Source organism: Trichoderma breve, chromosome 5 (genome assembly GCF_028502605.1).
Source record: "Trichoderma breve strain T069 chromosome 5, whole genome shotgun sequence".
Lineage (NCBI taxonomy): Eukaryota > Fungi > Ascomycota > Sordariomycetes > Hypocreales > Hypocreaceae > Trichoderma > Trichoderma breve.
In genome coordinates, this window is record NC_079236.1 from 271,584 (window position 1) to 298,026 (window position 26,443).

The following is a 26,443-nucleotide window of genomic DNA, read 5'->3' on the forward strand; positions in this document are numbered from 1 at the left end:
CAACATAGTTAATTCGGCACCTATAAACGACAGCAGTCATACATCGCTGTCAATCTATCGCAATGATTCATTGAAGTAATTGAGAAATGGTATTTAGCTTTGTTAATCCGCAATGTTCTATGTTTACAACATGTCCATAACATATAACATATATTTAGTACAGTAAAAACATGATTGACCCCGCTAGTATAGAATAGATAAATGAAGAATTAAGAATTAATCCAGTGGCACATTTCCAACAACAGACCAAGTCGAGCCATCGTATTTGATCTCTCTTACTTTCCCCTTCACCAGGTAGTAACAGCGAGCCATATCGAATTTGGACTGTATAGGGGTGACAACATAATTGGTTGCAGTAAGGCATGCGATATCCGTTCCTTCGTCGGGACTTCCGAGGGCATCTGGTGTTGATGAAGTTTGCCACCCGTTGTTGTCATCGTTCTTGGTCATCTGGATAGCTCCAGTATCGTTTCGCCATAAAATATAAGTATTCATAAGGCTATCTTGCTGCGTATTCTTGGGAATGGCAAAGGCTCCGATGCTTGTTTGAGAAGGGATAATGTCAGGTGGTGCATCTGCGAACCTATGTTAGTATAAATACAGCAGCCAGAATCCCTTTCATTATTAGGTCTTACCTGCAGCTGCTCCCACACTAGCATTGACCCGCCATTCCGCAAAGAGCCTCTGGTCATCTCGTTGATAGATGAAATTTGCGCTGCCAGTTCTCCCTCCCCAATAGGGGACTTCAACCAGTGCTGAGTGATTTGTACTTGAGAGGTTCAACAGTTGTTGATTCCAGACGCTCTTTGTCGAAAAATAGGCTTCTTCTAATTGATTCACTTCGTTCTGAAAGATGACGCTAGGCCAATAGGTTGCAATCCTCGTGTTTGGGCCTGCTTTGTAGGCCATCGGGTCGATGGTACCTTTGGTGTCCGTAGTTGTCACCACTGGGTACTTTTCCTCTCGGATTATCCATTCGTTAATATAGTCTTGCTTTCCCTGGTAGAATATATCGATTTGCGTATAATTCTACATGTTGATTGGCGCGTTAGATAGGTACAGTGCTCAAAGGGCGATGGGAGAGGGCGGGAAGTCTTACATTATCGGAGGTCACTTTACCTCCACTGTAGAACGTGGAATTGTAACAACAAGTGGCAAGTGGAGTGCCCATCTTTGGTGCCGGGTCGGCATGATATGTTGACACCGTTGACCAATTCTTCTCGTCCGAGCTGTAGCCTATCATGCGCAAGAGCCCATCATTTCCCTGGTAGGCGAGGCGGATGTGGTAGCTCGACGTAGTTTCCCACCAACCGGTTACCGATAAGCTTGATTTGGAGTAAATGGCGCTGGGCGACGAGGAGGAGGAGGGAGTTGAAGAAGCGGGTGATGAAGGCGTGCTTGAAGGTTTTGAGGACGCCGAGGAGTTGTGATGATGTCGCGACCCAAGAACACCGCCAACCACAGCTGCCACTATCACGACGACCAAAATCACAATCCCGATCGCAATCCATAGAAGCCTTCTTCTCGCGTTTTTCTGCGGTGTATTGTGTCCAATGGCTGCTGCAGCTTCGTTCTCAGCCTTTATCTTGCTGCTTTCGTTAAGCAAATCGCCATTAACCACTTCCAAACCGTCATATCCACGGAAAAGCTCAGGAGCTCCAGCGTCGCCTAGTGTGTTGGAGCCATCTAATCGAGATGCATCAACTTCCGGCAAAACCCCAGGCCCCGCGGTCTCGCTGTAGGGTGATACCATGAGGATCGAAAGGTGCTCTTAGAGCTCATCACCATCATCAGGTAAAGAAGAGGGGAAGAAAGGGAAAATAAAGACAAAAGAAAGTCAGAGAGAAAAAATTCGGACGCGACATCACGGGTTATGTCAATCGGTAGTGCTCACCCAGGAGGATTCAGCCTACTGGGGGCTGCTTTCAAGGGCTAGCGAGGCTCATGTAACATCGTGCCGCTGACTAGGTTTAAAGTCTGCCTGAAGCCAATGATATAATTTTCCAGGCATGGGATGCTGAAGGATTTAGGATCGGCTACGAAAGCCAATCGCAAGGCTGAAAGGGGTGGTGCCATGTTTGAGATCGGCGGCTGAAGGGCCAATGATACGCTGTCAGATGAAGCTAATGGTGTGTAACTTGCATTAGATGGATTAATAGTAAAGGGGAAAGGCTGGAAAGATAATAATGTACTTGGCAATTCCCAATTTGTTCTGAAGCTCAAATTATTATTACTTAAAATTGGGTTCTCGCGCACAACTATAAATGGGCACTTTGTTACCTTGCAGTTTTGAAGCGTTCATGCCCAAGAATCCATGCAGCATAAGAATTGACGCTAAACAACAGCGTCTCAATTAAATATTATATCGTTTACTAAATCTAGTTTTTTCTGTTCATTCAATTAGCCAGGTTGTCAATCATCATGCTTGGGCTAGGAGATCACATACTGAAATACTGTGCCATCCTGGTAGATGGAACATCCATTATATCCAGTTCCAATACCGCACTCCATGGTACCTGGGCCCGCCCACGCATCTTGAGAAGCAATGCAGTACACCGACTCACCGTTGGCCCCGCATGATGGGAACCAATTCATACCGACTGTTTTGCATCCAGGCGTTCTGTCGCAAAACGCAGCGCAGATGGCAGCTCTAGCAGCATGCGATGTACCAGCAGGGATGTCTTGCGAATATTGATCGAGGAAGTCACTACAATTGTCAAATTAGCTCCACGGCCTTCAACATTTCATATATTCCAGACCAGGCGCTACTTACGCTTCCAAGACATAGGCGCAACCATCTTGTGGACCGAATACTTTGGTATACGCAACACTAGTTGCGAGAGTAACAGTAGCGGCAGGCACTATGACCGTCGTAGTGGATGTTGTAGGAACGGTTGTGGTTAATGCTACATCGACTGTTGAGAAAGAAGTAACTGAAACTGTCGTGGTGGCGGCCGTAGGGACTTCGCTGATAAAGACTGTTGACAGAGTCGAGACTGAATCAGTGCTGATCGTATCTGTTTCAGTATCCAATACTGTGGTGACATAACCAACAGAGGTAGTAGTTGTCTGTACGGGGAGAGTTAGGACAGAAGTTGTTAGTGATCTTAGGGAACGGAGACTGACAGAAGCGGTGCGGATGGTAGACGTCGACGCCTCTTTCGTTGTTGTTGTGCCGACGACGTTGACGGTTTTGGTCACCCCGCCGATAGTCTTGAACGAAGTATGGGTACACTTAGTCGTATGAGTGACGGTACGCGTCGGTCCAGAAACCTCGATACACTTTGTTTCGTCAGTAACAAATCATGAGACACGGACCCTTTAATACCAGACATACTGAGCAAGCCGTCTTCAAGATGTTATTCTGGCATCTAGCCAGCTTCGGCAGAAGATCATCGCGATAGTCGTGGTAATGGCGCTTTTGCAGGCCAGTATCGACAGTTGTGTAAGCCGTAACAGTTCCAGATGAGGCTGTTACCGTGGCTTGCTGGGTCTCAAAGATTGTGATGGTCGCGGTTATGATCGTTGTGGGGATCGTAGCTACGGTTGTGGTGCTGCACGCGGTTAATTACCTGTCCGTAGCTCGTTTAGTATGCTATTAACTTACATAGTGTCGGTTCCAGTTGTTTGGTAGTCGGTTGATGTAGCAGTGTATACGGTGACAACATCGGTCTGGGTGTAGACAGTATCAATCTCCGTGCCGGTATGGACAGTCTGTGTCTATATAGAGAAAGATCAGTTAGTGAGCTAAACTTAGGGCGTTATACAGCATTGAAGATGACTTACCGAAGTTCCAGTGGTGACTGTGGCAGTCTGTGTAGTCGTGTAGACGTATGCTGTCGCAGTCGATGTGTAAACAGTAGATGTGGTGGTGCTGGTGGTGAGGGTAAGAGTCTTGGCAGGTTTGGAGATCGTCACAACTGCAGTTGTCGGTATCGTCACTGTTCGAGTGACGGTCGAAGTAGGCAAGGGATCTTGTTTTATTTAGCCAAGGCGCTCGATGTTACCCAGAAGTTTACTCACAATGACGAGAACAGTATAATTCCGCTGGTGGGTAGTGCTTGAGAGGGAGTAGCTCATTATACGGGAAATGCTGGCACACCCGGTCAATACCCAGCACAGACTGGGCATTGAGGAGGAGGACGGTAAACAAGACCTTGAGTGACGCCATCTCGAGACTTTGTTGTGTGCCAAGAGAGTCTGGAGGAAGCAGGTTGCACAAACCGCAGCCACTGATATTATTATGATCTCTGACTACCCCGTACTAGTGTGTTCTTGTCACTTCGCCTCCTACTGATCTCGATTCCCAATTCTCACCTCGTGAGCTACAAAAGACAGTCCCTTGCCTACGCTAAAAGCCTGGTCTGTTTCCCAGAAAGAGTCGACTCAAACTACGAAAGGAGATTACATGTGTTAGCCCAGCTTTGGGTAACGCTACAAATGCAGATCTGGGTCTGGAACTCCAGCCGCAAGGCTTGAATCATTTTACAGTCGAGAGGAGAGGTGCCTGATTGGATCGCAGCCCTGGAAGCTACCGTAAATCCCCGCTAAATCCCGATAGTATGAGAATATTTCCGACTATTTGAACAAGCACGATGGTCTAGTCAGTTAGCTGCGGGAGCCCCTCAGCTAGATTCAAAATCGATTACCGCTGGATGCCGCCTCAGGCACCAGACAGGAGTAAGATCATCGTTCAACTCCTGTGCAATCAAGGCACTAATAGCCCTGGTAGGCTCGTATATCTCTGCTTAGCGTCAAAACAACTGTCAATCTTGGGGACTGTTTTCCCCGGGAGCCTAGATGATTACTGGTTCAGTGAGGGTCTAAATCCAGGCGTAAGCTAAGTACAGCTAGCTGTATGGAGGGAGGCAAGGAGGACAATGCGATGATGGCCCCAATGACATGTTATTTATGGAATCAAAAACAATTTGCTCCCGCTGATGGATAAAGAATAGCTGCTTCATTAGAAGCTCCAACTTTCTCGCTCTTAATTCACAGCGGCGCGCCTTAAGCAGTTTTGGATGACCATTAGTGGATTTGTACTCTCTCTCTTTGGGTGCTGTCACTAAACAAAACAAAACAACTTTATGGGAAGTCAATCAAATACAGAGGAAAGAAAGTCACTCTGGTCTAATTATGATCTTGGACAACAATCGATACCTTGGCATTTACAGTCAGTAATGGCACCAGCCGCGACATCACGCGGTTATTCCGCGTCCTGTCAATACGCGACCTGCAAACTCGCAGTTTCTCAGCCGCGGCTGAGCTCTGAGACAGGGAATGAGATTTGGCCAGGAATAGCTTCCATGGCTGACAGGTCACTAAGTGACAGACTCCCAAGTTTGTAATATAAAAGATGTAACTGAGCTTGTAAAACGATGGGAGGAAACCGTAGTTCTGAATTCATAATTTATTAGATAATTGCTCGTCTATTTTCTATCGCTTTCTCTTTACTAATTCATTCATTCATTTAACCCTGCAGGGGAGATGTGCATGTAAATGCGTTGATCTGTGGCGACGAGAAGGCGTCCATCAAACCCTTGATCGCTGCATATGCTCCAAGCCCACTCAGCGCCATAGAGCCAAGTGTGTAGACAAGCAGCATAGCATTAAGATACCAAAACTTGGCAAAGAAACCACGGATCCATCGCTTGATGCCAGAGTCCCGGCGGTAAACAGTGCCAGTTACCGGGTTGAACGCCTCCTCTCCTTGCATCGCGTTCTTCTGAACAAACAGTCCAAGGCCGATGAACGCAGGGAACGTGTACGTGAATTGCACCAGGCAAATTGCAGCGATAACGCTAGTCAGGCCGAAGAAGTCGGGGATAGAAGCAGCGATGATGAAGGCGATGGTCCAGTAAATCGGGACGGTGACAGCCCAGAGGATCTTGCCACCGGTCGAGGTGATCGGTGGAGCTCGAAACACCTCCATGAACACGTTGTTGTAGATGACCTTGATTCCAATATTGCCGTAGAGAGTTGCAGCAATAATTCCACTGAGGACAGCAAGCATATTGCAAACAGTTTGCCAGGCATAAGGTGACAGGCCCTGGTAAGCAAGCTATTGTTGGTAGTTGTTAGTACATGCAATCTGAATTGTGCGACTCAGTGCGCGTCTGATGCAACTTACCTGATTGGCATATTGTCCCTGGTAAAAGTAGACAAACGATCCGTAGGACATGTAGCAGGCGTAGATGAAGAACTGAGCACCCCACATGGCCTTGAGGAAATCGCGAGGTCGCTGAAGCTCGGCCATGAACTCGACGAAAAGCTGCGCACCTCCGTACGCATAAACACCGTTCATGAGACCATTGATAGAGCCGGTGAAGCCGTTGGTGGAAGGGGGAATGCCACCATGTCTCTCGATAGGAGGATAAGTTCCGTTGGCAAAGGGCGTAACCGATGCGCCACCCAAGGCAGCTCCAGCGGAACCAGCCTGAGCAGCACCGTAGTTGGGCTCGCTATGGGCCATCACACCCATACTGATGAACATGATCATCAAGTTGAGAACCACAGCAAAGTTCGCCAAAAAGCCCAGCTTGTTAAGGGTCCGGATTTGTCCCAGGAAGAAGCCCACAACCGCCCAAATCAGGCAGCAAACGATATAGCAAAGGCGGAATTTGGATACCTGCGAGATTGAAAGACCGTTGCTGATGACCAGGATACCAACGCTGATCATGAGTTGCAGAGCTTGAAGGAAGTTGATGGTATAGCGAAGCCAAGGGCCCCAGATGCGGAATCCAAGATCGCCGTAGTTCTTGGCAGGGAACTCGTATGAGTCAACATCCAAGAAGACTTTCCAAAGGAGGTAGCCGGAACTAAGAAATATTAGTAAATAAGCAACGTCAAAGCGAATCTCAAATAACTTACAATCCAGCGCAGATTCCGAACAGGGTGAACAGTCCAATGCCCTCTCCCCAACCCATAGTACCGATAGAGAAACCAACTCCAAAAGGACCCAGGATGTCAGTCGTGATCAGGTAAAAGCAAGCAGCGGCACTGGCGGAACGCAGAGCCCGGCTCGCGTTTGTCCATTCCAGATCCGTGATAAGCAATTTGTTACCGGAAGCCGCCGCATCAGTGTGAGCGGGCGGGTTCTCTTTTGCTTCTTTCTCGTTGGGCTTGAATCCCTCTATCCTTCTTGCGGTTCCTTTTGATGGGAATATCAGCTCCATAAAGGTTGTGGGTGGCTTTGTGGCTGCGACAGCATCTTCCTCTGCTCTTGTCTTCTCAGCATAGTACATGTATTCTTCGAGGGTGACGCTGGAATCATGGAGAGGGCGATGCTGAGGCCTGATGGCGGATGGGAGGAAGATATTGGGGCCGGTAGAGGCATCCTCAGGTCCAGAGGAGTAATCCTCTTTCTCAGAGCCCATGTTAGCGATGTGAAAGGATCGAAAGCGAGGCTTCGTTGTTGTACGTGAATGAGATGATGCGTAAAGAGTTGTTAAGAGCGCAAAGCGATAGACGAGACAGCGATCTGGTTGCTGAAAACCTGCAGCAAACGACGGGGCACAACGATTGAGGCTCTCTGGGGAAATAAAGACACTCTGGGGATATATAAGTATATTCAGTAGCACGACATTAGATGCATCGCTGCTCTTATCAGTCGCCACATTTGAGACTACTTCACCACGCCAGACTCCATCTTCTGGAACCCCGTGGCAATGGGATTGTCAACAAGCCATTTCTCGTAGGCCATCCCGCAGATGGCTGCCCGCGATATGGACACAACTGGTGGTGAGTAAATACGAATACAAACCCAACTAAGTCCTACTGGTTAGACCAAGGAGATGCCGATCGCTCCGTGTGGTTGACTACAACGACTTTTGTCCGAAGTTTGGAACTTTTTTTTTCGGCCCACCAAAGGGTTGCAACCTGACTGCTTTCATCAAGTCAGATCCAAAGGGCGTGGCTCTGATTCCGGACAAAAGTCCCAAATCTTGCATGCCGCGCCGAGGATTGGGCGTAAATCCAGTCTCTCTGGGGAGTCAATGTGTCAGCCGACCTCGGCGAACTTGTGGCCAAATTCCATATCAGCTACGTAAAAATATTTTCTTTCATGGAGCTTTAGCCTCGTTCGATTTGGCATGACTAGTTGTGTCAAAGATGCTCCTGTGGAGAGGAGGCTCGGGACCCATATCCGGACTGAACTTCTAGAATGCCTCGATTCAGCAGATGAGAACATGGAAGTCTTATGCAACATCTTTAAATCACAAGCTTTCGGGTTCCTGGTTTCAACAGCTACGACTTAGTTACTTTTGATCCTTTTTTAGGAAACAATAAGCATAGGAGAAAGGCGGTTCCCTTGTCAGACTTCAGGCTGTCACTCTGCATCGGAAAATTTATCCTCTCTGCGTGTCTTCCGAAGATGCCGTGGTGGAGAGTTTAGCAACACGCCACACAATGACGACATGTGTAATGCCCCGAGTGGAGTAAACTCGAACTCCATTTGCCTTCTAGTGCATCGGGAGAAGGCGAGAGCGCACGTTTTGTTTGGAAGGGCCTGGGTGAGAACAATGGCTTGGCTTGGACGATTGCAGCGCCTCCCGCAATACCAAGGCAGATCCTGTCTTGGCATCTAGATATATAGACTATACCATCTGCCGGTAGTCCAGTGGGCCACCTGTCAAAAGCAAAGAATGCAGATCGGACCAGATACAGTCCAAGACGAGGTAAAACTACACATCTCCAGCTACGGTAGTACATTACATGGAAGCCATCACAAACACCGAATGGATAATAGATGTATGTCAAGGCATCACTTCACCTCATATATCTTGACAAATCGTCCAACTCAAACTCCAATGCCGGGCCGAGGCATCATCACTAGGCTCGATGTAGTTGGCGCTCCGGCTTGACACATAGCGACTCGGCTCGGAAATGCCGACTCGATTCGAGGGACGGCTTATATCGCCAAGTCTGGAACTAAAACAGGCCGGGCTAAGGCCGAGATCCGCCTCCCGGCCCACTCCCGGACTTCCATGTGTTCCGGAAGATGCTACTCTCCGATTCGGAAGTTATTAGGAGACAGTCATATTGAGTAGCAATACCTGGATTAACGAATACGATATAGCAGATGTTTCCCAGATATTGTGTGATCTTACATGTGCGTTCTGGCCCGTCCTGAAAAATCAGCCAGGTATTCATATATGAGTCACGACTACTTACTTTTCCAACAACTGTCCATCATTAGGTATCCTAAACTGAAAGTAACTGGTTTCATCTGATGATTGATGTTTAAGCTGTATAATTCTTTGTGAGATCCATACTTGGACCCTTTCCCCAGAGTCCGTCCCTTCACCCCAGAATGTAGCGAGCCTTGGATCCTATAACCAGATGCCAAAGAGTTTCGACTTCAATTTTACCCTGCTTTTAATTGGCCTAGATTTGGTTTCCATTAGCAATGCCCATCTCCAATGGTGGGGTCCACCAGACAGCTTCTCCAGGTAGAAATTTGACACGTCTTCATCTTTTCGCCCCCCTCTGGAGAGCTTCATCCGGTGGGTATAGAATCGACGAGATGATCCACCCTCCTTCATCTTATAAACTATTAATCAGCTGCATATGGCCTTTTCCCACGGAGTCTCAACTCGAATTCCACGGCTAAGAATGGCTTGAATTGGAGACTGCTGTAACTATGGGGGGACAGTAGGAACGATGATACCAAAACAGGTATCCGATGAGCCGATGAGCAATGATCTATATAGAGACATTAAACCAGACTAGTGGAAAATGCTAGTTAATGGCTTACCATCTAGTTATGCAGCTAGACATGGTTGCTATATTTGACAAGCCTTGACAGCTTCAAGGCCAGCTAATCTCTCTTGGGACTCAAACGCCGAAACAGCCAGTCAAACATTTAGAAGCTCTCCGATTCGGTAATGGTAGTTTGGAAGTTTACAGACACTATCTGGGTCTTTATGTACCTTTATCTTCATCTAAAGAGCATAAAGCTCGTTCCGGATACGAGGCAGCCGGGGCCATTCTAGTAACCTATGTAGTCTCCTGTGGCCTTAGCTACGCCTTTTATGCCATTGGAGGGGAGGTTACTGCCCAATCATGGTCAGTTAATATGCCGATGGCCATGTCTCAACTTAAGCCGCGAGTGTCCGAGCAGCAACTGTCAACCCCACTCAGTGATCTGGCTGCGTAAGCTCTTGTCAAGACATTTCCGAAAGGGCGCTGATGCCCTATTTAGCAGTATCGCACTAGGTCATATCGACCCAAAGCCTCCACGTGGGATGACATGGCAAATGCTTGTCGAAATTTGGCTCGTTATCCTTGCAAGTCAGATGATAGGGGAAGCTACGCTCAACTTCAAGGCAGACTCAGGTTGGTCCCTGTATAAGGATTCGTGTACCTCATCAATTCCTTTTCACTATAGACCAACTGACAACACCTTCAGGCTATTTGTACAGATATTCCATCATGCGCTCTAACCTCCCGTTCACTTTCTCCCATTACCGTGCAGTGTTGTGGAGGCCAGCAAACGAAGAACCAGATGCCTGGTGAGTAGAGACAAAAGCGCTGCTCTTAACCGATCGGTTCTCTGATCCACCTTCCACAATGATGCCCTTCCCAGTCGCTGAATCTGTGCGAGTGATGGCAAATTCTTTACGCGCATATGGAGAGCTTCCCTTGAGTGCCATGTCAGCGAGTGCCTTTCCTATCATTGGCACGAACTTCATGGCCCATCCGGCTGTGAAGACGACTACACTGTCTTTGGCTCCGCCGTTGAGATACTTTTCAGGGACAAAGTCCAGAACAAACATGTTGTCTACAAGCCGAATTAGCAAGTCTCGTCATCAATCCATGCATACGAATATACGCACCAAACACATTGGTCTGCAGGCAACTCGATGTCAACGCAGGAATGGTAGCATCAACGTTGACACAATGATTGCGGATAAACTCTTGTGTATCAGCAATATCCTCCGGGTTAATAGTGCTTGTAAGTCTCTCGTTGGGATCCTTGATCCGCCGGGTGGCCGCATCCACGGCAATGCGAGCAAGATTCGGAGGGCCCCATGGAAGTGCTGGAAAGCCATAGAAGAGCTGTGATCTGCCGTTCTTATCGGGTGCAAACTGGAACCACATGCCTGGTTGATGGAGTTAACTCATACACTCCTAACTCACGGAAGAAATGGGTCAAGCCACATACTAGGGAATATTGTTCCTTTGGGTCCTGCATTGCAGTTAAAATAAGAAAACACCATTTCCCAGATATCGAGGTCGAGAGAGATGTCGAAGCTCGGCTTAAGAACATGGTTCACGTAGGCACCAGAGGCGATAATGATCTTCTTTGCCTTGAAGACCGCCTCTTCGGTCTCATGACGAACAGCGTGAACATCCCAGGCGTAATGAGAATGTTTAGAAGGCTTGATAGCCTGGACTTTGGTATGCTGTTTCGCAGTGGCACCATAGTCCAGTGACAATTTATACAGCGTCCTCAACAGAAGCTGGACATTGATGACGCCGTTGTCTGGCGCGAAGAGACCAATGTACTTTGGGTCGAGGTTCTTGAACGGGTAGCGTGCCTCGATCTCCTTAGCAGATACTATGAGACGATAGATTAGCACTCGGGGGCATACCGTCGTTCGCATACATGCCACAACTTACACTCTTGATAAGTCATCCCCAGTCGGTCCAGGTTAGCAATTGGCCCCAACAAAGTTCCTGTTCAAATTGTGAGACAAAATGGTCAAAAACAATGTTATTTTGGGAAGATTTCATACCTTCAGGTGTATCCCCGCCATAGTCCTTATCGCCAAAGTTGAGGAGGCCGCTCATCCATCGCAATGGCGTACCGGAATCTCTCTCAAGATCATCCCAGAGGGCCATGGCTTCTTTGGCAAGATCGGCCATGTAATCCTCCGTATACCTGAGTTGACGATTAGCTGTGTCTTGTGTAGAGGAGAAGAAAAGACAAAAATTTACTCACATTGTTCGAAACATCCGAGCCAAATCATTAGAGCTCCCGGCATGGTTGAAGAAATTGTTTTGCTCAAGAACAACGACTTTAGCACCCTCTTTGGCTGCTTCATAAGCAGCTGCCAATCCGATTGGGCCACCGCCAATGACGACGACATCGTAGATTTCGTCTGACATGTTGAAGGGATTCTGAAGAGAGTATTTTCGGTTTGATTCGCTATCCTAGAGAATGTGATTGAAGTATCTGTCTCAATAGGTATACTCTAGGAGGAACCTATATCCAGCACTCAAACAACGTGATGTAGCGGCAGAAGAGACCTTCGGAATGTCGGCTTAATATAATACTCAATTGAGTCGTATAAACCACTGCGCCACAACTAATGATGCCGTAAAATGTCCAGGATGAGACATATTGTGCTCGTGATTGGGCTCTCACATGTATCTTGGCCATCATCATACATAGAGTCAATTCTCACATGTGATTGATCGGCCTCCTCATGCCTCCACAAGCAATAGATACCCTTCCACTCTAGGCCAAATCAGATCTAGCCACGGCTTCTGCGCTCCAGGCCGCTCCCACCGCATGCAGGTATTCCATCCCAGCCCTGAAAAGAGTCTAGCCTTCAGCCTTCACCTGTAAGTGGCTGGCGGGATCATGTTCGAGCTTCATGCACGCTCAAGGCTCTGAGCCTCGCTGATGATGAGGGGATTCAAGACATGCATTTCAGCTTTGATGCAAAGAGCCAATAGTGTTTGTTGCTCATGTTGTCTGTGCTTTCTGTGCCGCTTCTGTGCCGTTATGGCCTGTTTTATAGCGTCAGCCAAGCCAATCAGTCTCCTCTCGCTGGATTCCTTCCCGTGTCATTTTTCTCCCCGTTACGCAATTCTTCCTTAATCGATACTACTATACAGTATGATGGAGAGGTTTTACTGGTGCCCACTTTGTGGCAATGCTATTGATGTCTTTGAAGCCAGAGCTGAGCATGGGAATCGATAGCCTGACCTCTAACGGCTGTCGGTAGCTGAAAGGGGATGAGAGCGGAGGCGGTTAATTCAGCTAGGTATTGATTAACGGAACTCGCAGCTTGTGTTCACGTAGGCTCTAAATAAGATATAAATAAGGAAAGAAAAGGCTATGCAGTCGAAGTAGACGTCTACCATCGCCATTTTCTCATTATTGCCATCCCAATACTATATTTGCAAACATGGACAATGTTGACTTTGCTGAATCTGTCCGAACCCGCTGGGCGAGGCGACTTATTCGTGAGAAGGTCGCCAAGGAACTCAACATTCTAACCGAAAGACTTGGTGAGGTGCCCGGAATCCCTCCTCCAAACGAAGGCAGGTTCCTGGGCGGCGGCTACTCTCACGACAATCTACCGTCTGATCCTCTCTATTCCAGCATTAAGCCGGCTCTTCTAAAGGAGGCTCCTCGAGCAGAAGAGGAACTGCCGCCTCGAAAGGTGTGCATTGTAGGCGCTGGTGTTTCCGGCCTCTACATAGCCATGATTTTGGACGATTTGAAAATCCCAAATCTCACTTACGACATCTTTGAATCCAGTTCCAGAACTGGCGGTCGCCTGTATACGCACCACTTCACCGACGCCAAGCATGACTATTACGACATTGGTGCTATGCGATATCCTAACATCCCCAGCATGAAACGTACCTTTAACCTGTTTAAACGTACTAAGATGCCCCTCATCAAGTATTACCTTGATGGCGAGAATACCCCTCAGCTGTACAATAACCACTTCTTCGCCAAGGGTGTGTCGGACCCCTATATGGTGAGCGTGGCCAATGGCGGCACGGTGCCGGACGACGTCGTCGACAGTGTTGGAGAGAAGTTACAACAGGCTTTCGGCTATTACAAAGAGAAGCTTGCTGAGGACTTCGACAAAGGGTTCGATGAGCTCATGCTCGTCGACGACATGACCACTCGGGAGTACTTGAAGCGAGGCGGACCCAAGGGAGAGGCGCCCAAGTATGACTTCTTCGCCATCCAATGGATGGAGACACAAAACACTGGAACGAACCTGTTTGATCAGGCTTTTTCCGAAAGTGTCATTGATTCTTTTGACTTTGATAACCCGACAAAGCCCGAATGGTACTGCATCGAGGGAGGAACATCACTTTTGGTGGACGCCATGAAAGAAACCCTTGTCCACAAAGTACAGAACAACAAGAGAGTTGATGCCATTTCTATTGACTTGGACGCTCCGGATGATGGCAACATGTCGGTCAGGATAGGCGGAAAGGACCACTCCGGATATAGCACCGTCTTCAACACCACCGCTCTGGGCTGCCTTGATCGCATGGATCTGCGCGGCCTCAACTTGCACCCAACCCAGGCAGATGCCATTCGATGCCTTCACTATGACAACTCGACCAAGGTGGCTCTCAAGTTCAGCTACCCGTGGTGGATCAAAGACTGTGGCATCACTTGTGGTGGCGCTGCCTCGACTGACCTGCCTTTACGAACTTGCGTTTACCCATCATACAACTTGGACGATACTGGTGAGGCTGTTCTGCTTGCCTCATACACTTGGTCTCAGGATGCAACTCGCATCGGATCGTTGGTGAAGGAAGCTCCACCACAGCCCCCCAAGGAGGATGAGCTCGTCGAGCTGATCCTGCAGAATCTGGCCCGCTTGCACGCTGAACATATGACCTACGAGAAGATTAAGGAGGCTTACACGGGCGTATATCACGCCTATTGCTGGGCTAATGATCCCAATGTCGGTGGCGCTTTCGCCCTCTTCGGTCCCGGCCAGTTCAGCAATCTGTATCCCTACCTGATGCGGCCAGCAGCGGGCGGCAAGTTCCATATCGTCGGAGAGGCATCTAGCGTGCATCACGCCTGGATCATAGGGTCTTTGGAGAGTGCTTACACCGCTGTTTACCAGTTCCTGTACAAGTACAAGATGTGGGATTACTTGAGGCTGTTGTTGGAGCGCTGGCAGTATGGTCTCCAGGAGTTAGAGACGGGGAAGCACGGTACGGCTCATTTGCAGTTTATTCTGGGTTCACTTCCCAAGGAGTACCAGGTGAAGATCTAAAGCGAAAGAGGTACTACGGCATGGAGACGATTTTGGGTAGAGATTCTAGTATTCCAGCAGTTTCATAGAAAGTGTGATGTTTGTTAGTCCCACTTTGAGTCTCTGTTCGTCTGAAAGTGCCTACCATGACCCGGTGATTAGTATAACAGAATCTGTCATTCTCCTCATCCATACACCGAGGTCAATGAGCCTTGTATAGTTGAACTCAGTCTCAACGTTCGCGGCCGAGATTAGGAGTGAGAGTTGCTCTGTGCAAGACGTTTTGTTTGACAAATTGCTGCCACCTTGATCTGCCTTGATGCTATTCTCTCCTGTGCCCCTCTAGCGAAGCGTACGCCCTGACCAAGGGAATCAATTATCTGGAACTTCTTCGCTTTGCCTTCCGCCCCGCCGCCGTTTGACGCACGGATTCAGATAAGATGAAGCTTGGACACTGGCTCGCCATGACCAAGATGTCTATCTGTGTTGAAAGTTGGCTTGGTCAACAGAGGAACCGAGCGGGGTTGGATGCTCTTACACCTGCATAATTAGACAGAAACATGTGCAGCATGTCCATCTTCTCCCTCATCATCTTCGGCACTGCTTTTGCAAACATTCTCAAAACCTAGTCCGCTCGCGGCACACACGATTTACATAACATGACACCGATGGCGTCTCAAGCCTCAATTGATAGACCCTCCGGGCTACCAGTTGACAATCCGAGCAAGTCGTACTGGCTTTCAGAGCCGTCCGAGGTCCTTCTCGGTCACCGTACCACGAAAGACTTACCGCAAACTGCCGACGTCCTCATCATTGGGAGCGGCATTACTGGCGGGTTTGCAGCTCACTTTCTCAAAGAAAAGGCTCCTAGCTTGAACGTCGTCATGCTTGAGGCAATAGAGGCATGCTGGGGCGCTACTGGGAGGGTGAGTCCTTTCGTCATGAAAATGATCAGCTAGTCCATCAAGCAGCGAGTGATGCGATGGTGGAGGATGCTCTTACCACTTCTCAAGTTAGCTTGTTTGTAGACATGGACGAGAAATCCTCAGGAATCTGCTCAAGCTCTACTGCTCCAATACAGAATCACGACTGCCCTGCCTCCCGATAACTCATAGCTAATAGTCATGGACAGAACGGTGGCCATTGTCAGTTGGGATACTATGTCTCGCCGCCGCACATCGCTGCATTTGAGCATCGAACATATTGCTTCCTCAAGGAATTCCTCGAATTGCACTCAATTCCTTGCGATTGGCGTACTGCAACGGGTGTACACGGCTTTTATTCTCCAGAGCTCTTCATCAGCGTCAAGAAGACTATCACAAAGATTCAGGGAAAGTATCCGGATATTGGAGCAAATATTGCAGTTGTCACAAAGGAGTCTCCCTCATGCTTACTACAAGGTGAGAGGAACTTGAAAGAGCTGACATTGGAGGGCTTGCGAGTCGGTGCTGCTGAAGGCGCTGTCATGCAGGCGAATTCTGCGAGCCTCTGGCCGTACAAGCTTGTTGCTTTTGTGCTGGAACGACTCCTGGCAGCTAGCGGCTTCAATCTACAGACAAAGACTCCAGTTACAAGCCTTAAAAGAGCCGAAACATCAGCAAGAAAGTCAAGTTCTCACCGAGATGCCGACGAGGCAGCGTCTAGGGGCTGGACAGCTCACACAACCCGTGGCGACATTTCAGCCCGGCATGTTTTCCTAGCGACAAATGCGCATATTTCTCATCTGCTTCCCCAGTTCGCCAACATCATCGTGCCGGTAAAAGGCCAGGTATCCAGCCTCAAGCCGTCGCCGTCGGCACAGCCCGCCGAAGATCCGCTAGACATTGGACACACGTTCTATTTTGTATCTGACCTCGCCGACCGCAGGGATGATTACCTAGTGTAAAGACCTCCGCCAGGTGCGGAACTGATTTATGGCGGCGGACGCATCCACGCAAAGGACCACGGACTCGGCGTGTGGGATGACAGCACCATCGACGAACCGGTGGCCCGCTATCTCAAATACGAGCTGAGCAGCTTGATGGATCTCTCGATACGTGAGCAAGGAAATTCACAAGGCGAGTATGGAGTCCACGCATCGAAACCAGATATCGAACCGACGTTTGAATGGTCAGGCATCATGGGGTTCTCGCGAGACGGCTGGCCGTGGGTTGGTCCTGTGCCGGAAACCGCCGGTGGTGGAGATGGGCTCTGGCTATGCGCTGGATACTCTGGCGGCGGCATGCCCAACGCGACTCTGTGTGCCAAAGCGGTTGTTGACATGATGACCCCTGGCCACGAGGGTGAGGACGAGGTGGCCGGTCGGATACATCTACCCCCGGAGTATCTCCTTACCGAGGATCGACTCGAGAAGGCGAGAGCATGCGAGACCGTGGCAGAAGGGGACAAGAGGGGGGCATTCATGTTGGACTTGGACATATTTTGAAGCGTGGTGAATACAAAATTTGCTCAACCAGTATTTCAACAAATCACATAGTTCTTCGATACGTGTATGGCCTCGTACAAGGTAAACATGGACGGCGTTGCTTTTGGAGAATAATGCTATCTGACACTAAGAGTAATTATGTGAGAAATGGAATCAATTTCAGGGTCCAAGAAAATGGCTCCAGTGAAGAATAGATACATAGCTTCTCACCCATACCGATATGCACCTCTTAGGTGCGTCAACAGCTCCAATCACTCGTATGAGTCGGATGAATATCTGAATGCATGGGTAGCAGGCCACACGTAGTCGTCCACATGAGTATAATCATCCACCAAATCTACATGCGTCTCCTGGTATATGTCATCAGCACCCACATAACATACCCTTTCACAGGAGATCTCTTGAACTATATCTTCGCTCGCCTTGATTTCCGCCCAAGTCTTTCCAGGGAACTCTGCTCGAATGTCGCCTTGCTCGAGGTATGGCGAGCCTTGTTTTTCCTCATAATCAACACCTCTACCCCTTTTCACCACAACCAACATCTCCTTTTCAATCTCGCCATCGACCATCAGCCGCGCATCTTCTGCATCTTGGTACTCTTCGATATCCTGATCAGGCGCTAACTCTTGCGTAAACTTGGTCCACGTACCCTTGTTGCTTATGTATGGCTCAGTTACATCTAGGTACGGGATATTGGATCGGTAAATGGTGACTGAAGCTCCAGAGTTTGAGCCGTCGCGGTCATCGAGTGTGCGTTGCCAACCACCTGGCTGTGGCTCGCGCAAGAATCGGTTCTCCCCAATGAGTTCGTCGAGCTCATCAAGCCAGGCTACTTTGTAACCCATGAAGCCTGATGTGTGTGATTTGTAGTGAAGCTCTTTCCATCCGCCGCTATACTTTACTAGACGATTAAGAGCATCGTAGGAACTCTGGGATTCACCAGTACCACACACCGTCAGTCTGTCGAGTTTTAGTCCTGAAAGCAGCTTCAAGACCTGGTAAGTGTCGTATTGCACCAACCCTCCGCTATAATCAAACATCATGGGATGTCCTGAAACTCGGATATGGCGAATCATTGAGCGCGTTTCAAGAGGAATGTCGGCAAGTTTATCGACCATAGCTTTCACCGTCTCGAAACAAAAGAGGACCCGGCCAATCCAGGATCTGCCGATTTCGACGTATGCTTGGCGGCAACTGATGAGAATGGCAAGGCCGTGAGGAGCTGGAATGAAATGATGAATCACCATGTCCCATCCACATCTCTCCCCAGATGTGAAGCGGGTTGACGAGAACAGAAATGCGTAAATCATGAGCCGCAGCTCTTGAGGAAGCCGCATCAGCCGACTTTTGGGTTGTTGGTAGGCAGTTCCGACCTTGATGACAATTGGAGCGCCCATTTTTGCTGTTTCTCGTCGAAATCTGGTGGACTCTCTTCGCAAACCTCCCTATGGCGACTTTCTCTGTTCGTCAGAAGCGAAAACAGGGGCTACGCGAGACTCTGAACCGGCTGGCGGGCTGCGCGTAGCAGAGGATGAATCATGCGATGAAAGAAGTACTCGTCTGCGTTGAAGTTAATAAAAAAGGGTCCATCAAGATGATGATGCACAATTCTGAGAAGAGTGCAGATGTGAGCGTGAAGATTGCGTTTGTAGAGGCAGAGTGAATTGGCCAAGGAAGAGCAGCAGGTCACGTCACCTGACTAAGATAAGATAGTATCAGAATTTTGCCTTGAAAGCGGTCTGAACAAATGTTGAATGCCAATAACCAAGGCTGTATGTACCTGAGGCTCATTTCTTTGTATCAATTGAGTTCGAATGGACAACGTAGCATATACATCCATACTGGATATCAAAATTACGTGCATACAAGAATGATTGAGCTTTGTATGGGGAAATTTCCATGGCGTCACATCGTCCATTTTAGCGGCTGCTTCAGTCCAGGGTCGCTTCGGCCGCTGCATTTAGCGCCCGCCTTTAGCTCGCTGCGCTCCGCTATAGCGCAGTAGTAGCGCCTATCCGTTCAATGCTAGCGGACACTTCAACTCCATACGTCGAGTGCCAATCGCATCTTCGGAATATGTAATGGAGAGCAATATTCTGCATCCTTTCCCATATGTAATCTGTTCATACTTTACTACTTATTACTTACTCAGTGGGAATTTCATATAGTACTAAACGTACATTTGATGTCCATGGTTACATGTATTTGACTCTATCAAGTCTACTATCATCTTCGTATCATGGGAATAGCTTCGCTTTTCCCTCATGACTCTTGCTTGCCAATTAAAAGAGACCAGCTGTGTAGAGAGCAACCACGGAATTGGTTGACCTTCTATTCACCAAACAAAGCTCCTGATCGGGCAATTAATATAAGCTCACCTCTTGGTGTCCCAAGACATCATGTAGTCTAGGAGCTAAGTCTTCATTGAGAACCGCTTCAGAGGCGAGGCAGCAGCATTGTGAATAATTTCATCCTCGCCCGCTTGGGCGGCTGCCTGGGTACCCTCCTCTATTGCCGCTTCGACCGCTGGAGCTGGTGGTAGCATCTTAGTAGTTGCCTCGATATTCTTGATTCTCACTCCCATCTTATCGATGATCTCAGCTCTCTTCTACAAGTGAAAACAAAGAACCATTAGTTCATGTTTATGCAATACGCAATGCAACGACAAGAGGAAGGGCACCATAGTTGTAGAGTGTGAACCATGAAATATACATACCTTGGCCGCCACCTGTGTTATGTGGTCTTGAGCTTTCTGCGTCCACTTCTGTAGCTCATCCATCTTGAGCTGCTGTTCTTCATTATTCTTTGACTGTGACATCATATCCACCAATTCCAGCCCAGGCATGATATCCTCTGAGCATAGCTCACTCCACATGCTCGCAATATCGGCAAAGACAGAAAAATAAGCTTGAATTGTGACAACAGCCTGGTATATCATCTAGGACAGCCAATTAGCTCTGTTCAGTCGCTACCAATGGGCAGTGTGGCCGCCCAGCCCCCAAATTCATCAGAGAGAAAGGAAACGTACTGTGCGAGTCAAATCGGTATAGTTGTATCCAGCAATGGAGGACTGCTTAACTGTAGGATCATTTGTAATAGCGGTGATATCATCAATGAAAGGTTGCACATTGTACTTGACGACTGCGTCGACCGTAGCACCAATCGCTCCAAAGAAGCGGCAAAGGTTAGCAATTTGTGACTTCATCTGGGCAATAAGTTCAATTGCTCGGATGAGGATGCGTTTGACTTCATTCTAAACTACAGTCAGATCATATCCCATTATCGACTTTGCAGGCTGGAGGAAAGAGGGTGCATATTAACTCCAGGTAAGTGGGGATAAAAGAGAGGATGCTTACAAGGTCCGCCGTGGTCGTGCTTAGCCTCTTAATATCAGCTTGAATCTGTGAGAGCTTATTCTGTTGTTCGATCATCTTCTGGGAGGATTTCTGGTATAGATCTTGAGTTGCGCTCAAGTGTTTTTGAGTCGTGCTGAGCCGGTGTTTGGCTGCATCCAAAGAGGCCTGGGCCACCGACAGGGTTTTCGTCTTTCCGATGGTGTTTGCAGGGTCTTCGGTGCCTGCCATGATTGGAAGCTATAAACCGATGCGGTTAACAATGGTTACATTTTCCGATTGTAGCATCGGCTGTAGCCCAGAGAGCTGAAGTGGAAAAGATCAGGTACTCACACCTGAAGCCGCTGTTCCTGGCTGACTACGGGCCGTGGCTAATAGTTTCTGGAGAGACAAATAAACAGGGAGCCACTGCTGCTGCCAGTCTTTAACTTCCTGTGAGTTGGCTTGAGGGAAGCTCCGGCTGATTCTTGCAGATTTTTCCACGATCTCATGGATCTCCGTAGTGATCTTATTTACGATGCCACGTTAGTGAAAAGTCTTTTGACGAAGATGTTGCAAATGGTAAACATGGGATGCAATACCTTTAGTGCGACAACAAAGGCATTTAGAAGTGTCTGACTTGGATCCAAGCGGGTAGCTACTGTTCTGAAATCGTCGAAATCACTCTGAAGCATAGACTTCACGTAATAAGAGCTCTGAGCTGCCCGGCCATCTTTGCCTGAGGCATCTTCCCAGTTCACCCCACCTTTCTTACCTTTGGTCAAAATGGCATTGACTTGTTCAAAATGTGGGATGCTCCTCAAAATATAAAGATTCGCTGGGTCTTCGGCATGGGGTGGTTCTGTCGGCTTTGGCGCCGACGGTGTTGGTGGGTTTGGAGGGCCATTTTCTCCTCCGCTGATTGCTTGTCAACATATGTGTTTTCAACACGAGGGCTCTTGTAGGTGTGGCTTACTGTACCAGATTATGGAACATATCAATGCTACTCGCCACAGGGTTCGTGCCGAAGGCAAAGGCCTTGACGGTCAGTCTAAGTGCTCCGGTAGCCGTCTCCACCAGTGCGCCTACCAACTGCTGGCCAAGGACTTCCCATCTGTATGTTAAAAGATCATGTTAGCTTTGTCGATCAAGTAGAACCGGGGGAGTGCTTGGGATTACGGACCCGGAGGGAAATGCATCGGACGCTCGCTTGAAGGTCTCAGTAGCCACTTCCACTTGCTTGGCAAAATTTTCTGTGATTTCTCTTGTCTTGTCGACGGTAGTTTTCTGCGAATCGAAAAATGTCTGGGCTACCGCCATGTTCCTCTCTGTGGTGTTGAGGCGCTCTGCGTTGGTGGATTGCGTCTGTATGCAGGCGGCATGAAGTTCCATGCAGTGCAGAAGCCAACGCTCAAATTTTTCATCGATTTCCTTGACTTTAGTGTAGCAATCATCTGCTGCAACTTTTACCATGGTAAGCTGTGAAGCAAGCCGCGTCCTTGCCGCCTGCTCATCTGTACGTGAGTGAATGTTAGCCACAAGTTAAAGATACATGTAACCAGCTCTGAAACGAAACTTACCCATGAGGATATCCACTACATTGGCTACCTTGATACGACTCATCAGTCGAAGAAATAGTTGCATCAAAATCAGTGGAACATACTCTTTTAGACACTTGACCAGATACTTGTTTGACGAACAACATGTTACGTTCCGCCTTGAGAAACGCTTCACGGCCATAGTTGGCGGAGTCCATTAGATTGGCATTCAGCGACTTGTGTCTTTGCATATTCATTAGGTTATCTCCTCTCATCGCCATGCTATAAATAAGACTAGCCTACTTACATGATGTGCTGGTACTCCTTGCCTTCGGGTGGATCCAATTGGATATGATCGCTACCTTTCGAGGTGCAAGCTATAAAGCAGGATCCAATAGAGGTTAGAGCAACAGGGCCTGACTGAAGCAACTCTTCCCAGTTATACTGGAAGATGATTGAATTCTTGATCTCGTCGACAGCATCGTTAGTGATGTCCGGTCGGTTGTCAAGATCATAGCGAGCCTTGAGGGCGACATCAAGTTCTTCTTCAATGCTAGCCATGGTGAAAAGTTATAAAGAAACCATGTAAGAGGTCTGGAGATTACTTAAAAGGCTTCCGAATTGACTTTGTTTTTGAATGTTAAAAAATGAATAATATAATGCAAGCACAAGAGCGGTGGCTGGTCGTATATAGTACAACGCTTGACTCATTGCAAGAAGAGACTTAGGCGTGCAGCCACACAAAAATCCTATCACATGCTAGGCTAATTTATGCATACTCTAGGCTATGCGAAAGCCGCCTATGAAAGATTGCTTCGGTGAGAATTGGCCTATAAGTCAAGCACCCTCCAGCCTATTCATCAGAATCCTCCTCAACAGCGTCATAGATCAACAGCGGTGTGTCATTTCAACACATAGAACTGCATAATATAACGTGATGCTACCCAAAACATAGGATTAGGTAGAAATGTGGCGTAAATGAGTGGCCTGTATATAAGTATTTCTAATGTACGCATATAGTGTGTATGGAGATGATGCGAGCATTTGTATTCGCATTGGATACACGTATTCGGCCCCCATGATATGCTTAGACACATGATTCAATGAACGCATGCCGCCCTCAGCAACTACGCTGCATATTTTCTCGCGCCAAGATTTTGCCTGCTCGGACGAGCATTAACGAGGCTGGCGTTGCCACTATGGCGATACTTATTGGATAATCCATCTATAGGAATGCCCGTTGTTCTTTATGAAGATGGATGCCTTAGAAAATGCGCGTCTTATTTGTCCATGATATCTGTTGGAACTCAAACCTTTACATAATAAAAAGATAATCTTTGGGTGTTAAGAACGTAACCCATATATCTAGCTTAACCCAGCTATTACAGTCTTTATTGCGCCCAGAGTCCACGTCTATATCTCCTTCTTTTTTGTCATCAAATCTTCTAGTAGAGTTGTTTTAATCCTACTATTCGCTTTGAAATGGAAAATACAATCCTCTCCCATCGACAGAGTCTTGCCGAGATACAAACCGAACTGGACGGACTGGACGCCACTCTCACCGTCGGTGAGGCAACCAAGCGATCTGAGGCAATCTCGTGTGCTCTAAAAGTCGGCACAGACAGTCTCTATAATCTTTCTGCGCTTATCAGTGGTGACTTTGAACTTACTCACGATGATGGACGACTCAAAGTGGCTCTGGACGGCCTCGTCACGACGTTTGACCACGTCACCGAACTTGCGGACAGTCAACTGGCAGAGGTCGGACGCCTCCACTCCAATGTAAGTAAAGCATGCAGATCATAACAAGTACCACTGGCAATCTCTTATTAACCGAATATCGCAGGCTATCGAGTTGAGAAATGCCAAACTTCGGCCTCTGCAAGATAAGCTTGACGAGTCCAAATCTGAGCTAGAAGCCCAGCTTACAGCAAATCGAGAAGCCATCACAGCCACCTCCAACGCAGTTAATACCTTTCAAAAGTCGGTCGACACGATGAACAGGGCCCATCGCTCTCTCCAAGATAAACTATCTGATTCGGAGAGGACGCACGACACCGTCAACATTGCCGTGAGTCTGCCTAGTCCCATGCATGTGGATAACGCTCACCGTATTGTTATAGGTGAGCATTCTGATACCGATTTGGGGCGTTGTCGGTTTGATTGATCCGACTTCATCCCCCGGCGCGGTGTTTAAGCTGCGCAAATGTGTCAGGGAGACTCGTGACGCGCTTCACAAAGAAAAAGCGGCCTTGGAAAAGGCGGAGGAGAGCCTGAAGACTGAAAGAGGACAGCAGGACGAGCTCGATAAGCAAGTCTCGCGGCTGGAGGACATGCTATCCGAGATCGCACCCCTGGAGGACCAGGTGACAGCGACCATTGAAAAGACGGATATGCTGCAACAAGCCATTATCGTTGTCAAACAGCAGCTAGCGGCTGCTGCTCGGCGTGCCGCACAGCTGAGCAATACGGTGTTGATCACAGCCCATGCATCATCCACCAAGCAGGAGATTTGCACCGGTATTCTCGACATAGCTGAGCAGGTGCCGTTAAATTTCAGAAACTCGAATGAAATGAAGCTCCTGCTCAATGAGCTTCTCAGCGGCTATGGGAGCGCAGTCGTTCCAACGGCCATTGAGAGTCGCGCAAACGAGCTGCTTGGGGCGGCGGCCAAGTATCCGAGCATCGAGTGGCATCCCACAGAGGTAGTCACCGAATCATGATGTAATCTCAGAGGTCAATATCTATACTACAGAATTCGAGGATATTGTGGAGATGGTCTAGATAAGCTTTGCTTAGAAAGATTGGTAGGTACGGGATGAAATAAATATTCGTAACAAGCAAAGCTCTCCAAAAGTAAACAAAACAAAACAAGAGTTCTAACTGGTTAATCATGCTGACATCTTGTCAAGTATATACAATCGGAGATCACCCGCAAGAAAAGATTGTGCTACCATAGCGTAGGCCTTATACTTGATGTATTTAACATTTAGATCAGCTGAGACAGAAGGGAGGAAAGCATCTATGGTCAGTACGGAGTAAGCCTGTCAAGATGCTCGATCAAACGCCACGCGCGGACAGGACTGCCAAGAGACGAGGCTACAGAGAGCAACCAATAGCTCGAAACCACGTAAGTATGCAGAGTACATAGATGAAACTCCGTGCTACATATGTGCCAATCAACCTAGAACAAGCGAATGCATAAAATACACGCATAAGATATGTATTCATTATGCTGGAAGCATGAAGGCACTCTGGCTCCCACCTCTCAAGCTCAAGATGTTATATTACTGGCAGAGTCCCTTGGTATTTGGAGTGCCTTCGGGTTAATACATATCACATTGTTCAAGACGACAATGCTGGCAAAATAAAGATTGGCTGGTGCCGATGCTGAAGGCAGTCCCTCAAAACGACATTCCATCTAATCTGTCACACAACCCAATTAGTCGTAGATTGGGGAACATCTATTCTCTCCTGAGATGAAACTATTTGGTGACAGCCTGGGTCGCATTTGAGCAGAGTTCACTCTAGACTTTGCTTTCCAGAGTGAGCCGCGCACCAGACTTTTCTACTTTGCCAATATTGTCGCTTAGGTCGCCGTTCCTTTTTCCAACGGGTATTTGAAGGTTTGGCTTAGAAATAAATACGAGCTTGGATATGTATGATCCCGCAAGGCTATGCATGTTGCGTGATACCATGCGCTAAACTTGTTACTCTTGACCAGTGAAACCCCCGAGATTTTGTGTGAAATTATCAGCGCATTCCGCTTCTCCTGCTTCACCTAGAGCAATCTAGTGTCACACGAGATGTATATTTCCTCATATGCGGAGTAAAAGCAGCTTGGAAACACCAACTTGAGCCAGCCACGCTGATTGATGTCGAGGTCACCAACCCCCCAGCTCGGTGCAGAGCTGATCAACATCCCAGAGGCTCAGCTCATCTTCTTTTGGACAAGTTCGTCGATTTTCACTCTAGTTCCACCAGCGGATCCTACAGTTCGCTATGCCGCTATGGATCATAGGCTCCCATAGAGGTGCAGTGGAGTCGCCAGGGATCAGGGGAGGCTGAGCAAACGAATCCAATGGTATTCCAGGCAGTCAAGAAGTATTTGTTACGAGCCTTCAAGGAAATCAATCCTCGAATCCAACCCTCCTGGCTCTCTAGATAAAATGGGAT

At 48.1% G+C, this 26,443-nt stretch overlaps 9 protein-coding genes across 9 annotated transcripts; 3 read left to right on the forward strand and 6 right to left on the reverse strand.

Annotated features, from left to right (window-relative positions):
* Positions 1 to 216: 216 nt before the first annotated feature.
* Positions 217 to 1,753, reverse strand: T069G_07798 (uncharacterized protein; the record flags this gene model as incomplete). Its single annotated transcript, XM_056175008.1, has 3 exons — positions 217 to 575; positions 636 to 1,029; positions 1,100 to 1,753. The coding sequence occupies 3 exons, from the start codon at positions 1,751 to 1,753 to the stop codon at positions 217 to 219; spliced, it is 1,407 nt and encodes a 468-aa protein (XP_056025957.1).
* Positions 1,754 to 2,430: 677 nt separating this feature from the next.
* On the reverse strand, positions 2,431 to 4,171 carry T069G_07799 (uncharacterized protein; the record flags this gene model as incomplete). The annotated part of the gene is made up of 7 exons (XM_056175009.1): positions 2,431 to 2,707; positions 2,774 to 3,069; positions 3,127 to 3,282; positions 3,338 to 3,554; positions 3,608 to 3,720; positions 3,787 to 3,974; positions 4,024 to 4,171. The coding sequence occupies 7 exons, from the start codon at positions 4,169 to 4,171 to the stop codon at positions 2,431 to 2,433; spliced, it is 1,395 nt and encodes a 464-aa protein (XP_056025958.1).
* Positions 4,172 to 5,470: 1,299 nt separating this feature from the next.
* On the reverse strand, positions 5,471 to 7,376 carry T069G_07800 (transmembrane amino acid transporter protein domain-containing protein; the record flags this gene model as incomplete). Its single annotated transcript, XM_056175010.1, has 3 exons — positions 5,471 to 6,061; positions 6,131 to 6,818; positions 6,871 to 7,376. The coding sequence occupies 3 exons, from the start codon at positions 7,374 to 7,376 to the stop codon at positions 5,471 to 5,473; spliced, it is 1,785 nt and encodes a 594-aa protein (XP_056025959.1).
* Positions 7,377 to 10,463: 3,087 nt separating this feature from the next.
* On the reverse strand, positions 10,464 to 12,111 carry T069G_07801 (FAD dependent oxidoreductase domain-containing protein; the record flags this gene model as incomplete). The annotated part of the gene is made up of 6 exons (XM_056175011.1): positions 10,464 to 10,780; positions 10,836 to 11,102; positions 11,165 to 11,560; positions 11,623 to 11,679; positions 11,739 to 11,884; positions 11,945 to 12,111. 6 exons carry the CDS (start codon positions 12,109 to 12,111, stop codon positions 10,464 to 10,466), a joined length of 1,350 nt encoding a protein of 449 aa, XP_056025960.1.
* Positions 12,112 to 13,139: 1,028 nt separating this feature from the next.
* On the forward strand, positions 13,140 to 14,993 carry T069G_07802 (flavin containing amine oxidoreductase domain-containing protein; the record flags this gene model as incomplete). Its single annotated transcript, XM_056175012.1, has 1 exon — positions 13,140 to 14,993. The coding sequence occupies one exon, from the start codon at positions 13,140 to 13,142 to the stop codon at positions 14,991 to 14,993; it is 1,854 nt and encodes a 617-aa protein (XP_056025961.1).
* Positions 14,994 to 15,631: 638 nt separating this feature from the next.
* T069G_07803 (FAD dependent oxidoreductase domain-containing protein) lies at positions 15,632 to 17,397 on the forward strand (the record flags this gene model as incomplete). Its single annotated transcript, XM_056175013.1, has 4 exons — positions 15,632 to 15,898; positions 16,105 to 16,372; positions 16,430 to 16,805; positions 16,860 to 17,397. 4 exons carry the CDS (start codon positions 15,632 to 15,634, stop codon positions 17,395 to 17,397), a joined length of 1,449 nt encoding a protein of 482 aa, XP_056025962.1.
* A 251-nt stretch (positions 17,398 to 17,648) lies between these two features.
* Positions 17,649 to 18,794, reverse strand: T069G_07804 (uncharacterized protein; the record flags this gene model as incomplete). The annotated part of the gene is made up of 2 exons (XM_056175014.1): positions 17,649 to 17,747; positions 17,820 to 18,794. 2 exons carry the CDS (start codon positions 18,792 to 18,794, stop codon positions 17,649 to 17,651), a joined length of 1,074 nt encoding a protein of 357 aa, XP_056025963.1.
* A 1,016-nt stretch (positions 18,795 to 19,810) lies between these two features.
* T069G_07805 (uncharacterized protein) lies at positions 19,811 to 22,828 on the reverse strand (the record flags this gene model as incomplete). The annotated part of the gene is made up of 11 exons (XM_056175015.1): positions 19,811 to 20,005; positions 20,114 to 20,335; positions 20,426 to 20,650; positions 20,754 to 20,990; positions 21,084 to 21,257; positions 21,332 to 21,647; positions 21,706 to 21,843; positions 21,913 to 22,243; positions 22,310 to 22,337; positions 22,393 to 22,510; positions 22,575 to 22,828. 11 exons carry the CDS (start codon positions 22,826 to 22,828, stop codon positions 19,811 to 19,813), a joined length of 2,238 nt encoding a protein of 745 aa, XP_056025964.1.
* A 921-nt stretch (positions 22,829 to 23,749) lies between these two features.
* Positions 23,750 to 24,990, forward strand: T069G_07806 (uncharacterized protein; the record flags this gene model as incomplete). Its single annotated transcript, XM_056175016.1, has 3 exons — positions 23,750 to 24,049; positions 24,114 to 24,338; positions 24,391 to 24,990. The coding sequence occupies 3 exons, from the start codon at positions 23,750 to 23,752 to the stop codon at positions 24,988 to 24,990; spliced, it is 1,125 nt and encodes a 374-aa protein (XP_056025965.1).
* Between the last annotated feature and the right edge of the window lie 1,453 nt (positions 24,991 to 26,443).